This window comes from Penaeus monodon, chromosome 20, assembly GCF_015228065.2.
Source record: "Penaeus monodon isolate SGIC_2016 chromosome 20, NSTDA_Pmon_1, whole genome shotgun sequence".
In the NCBI taxonomy this organism is placed as follows: Eukaryota; Metazoa; Arthropoda; class Malacostraca; order Decapoda; family Penaeidae; genus Penaeus; species Penaeus monodon.
This window is the reverse complement of record NC_051405.1, coordinates 44,230,656-44,231,434: the sequence shown is the minus strand read 5'-3', so window position 1 is coordinate 44,231,434 and position 779 is coordinate 44,230,656. Positions and strand designations below refer to the sequence as shown.

The 779-nt window shown below is 38.5% G+C and overlaps 1 protein-coding gene across 1 annotated transcript in view; it reads right to left on the bottom strand.

The window, feature by feature from the left end:
- Positions 1-779, bottom strand: part of LOC119585858 (phosphatidate cytidylyltransferase, photoreceptor-specific-like) — a gene marked incomplete at its 3' end in the record, with an annotated part of 26,528 nt that overhangs the window by 535 nt on the left and 25,214 nt on the right. The window contains 2 exon segments of the mRNA XM_037934590.1: positions 39-173; positions 505-636. Of these exon segments, the coding sequence (XP_037790518.1) occupies positions 39-173; positions 505-636 (267 nt within the window).

Sequence of the window (779 nt, the reverse complement as noted above, 5' to 3'; positions counted from 1 at the left end):
CACAAGCACACTCATACCAAAAATAAACAAATAATCACCTTTTGCAATAGCTTTTGAGGAGATGTCTCGGAAATAAAGGTCATGATGTACACATTGACGAAACTGGCCATCAAGTACTGGCAATCAAAGCGATCCATCATCCCGCCGTGTCCCGGAATCACATCACCGAAGTCCTGGGCAAAGATTTCACAAATTAGCATAGAACTTATTTTAACCATTCAGAGGGCAAGATGACAGCTATTCTGTCACTGGTAGTAAAGTTCTCAAATAACAGGAGATTGTTATGTAAATTTCTAAAGCTCAACTTTTAACATGCAACAATATTGCTGTCTTAAATCCACTTAAACATTTCACATGAGTATATACACAATGCCTTTCAAATCTAAGACTAAATATACTACTGCCGTCTTATATCCACTTAAACATTTCACATGAATATATGCATTATGCCTTTCAAATCTAAGACTACATATACACAAATATCTTTAGCTCCTTCCTCCTAACCTTAATCTTGAAGGCTCGCTTGAAGCCGCTGGCAAAGAATCCGCCAAACGGACCTATGACGCTGCTGAACAACGACAGTGCAATCGAATGAAGCACAAAGGGATACATTGTGACCGTTTTCTTCCATCCAAGCTGCAAAAGACAATGTTGTCACAATAATAGCTCCGGGTCAGAAAAAATACCTGTGAGAAAATAACTGTTTTGGATACAGTTAAAAGCTGGGTTGGGTGTTGATTCTTTTCAACATTTATGAACTCAAGCACGACCACAGCAAT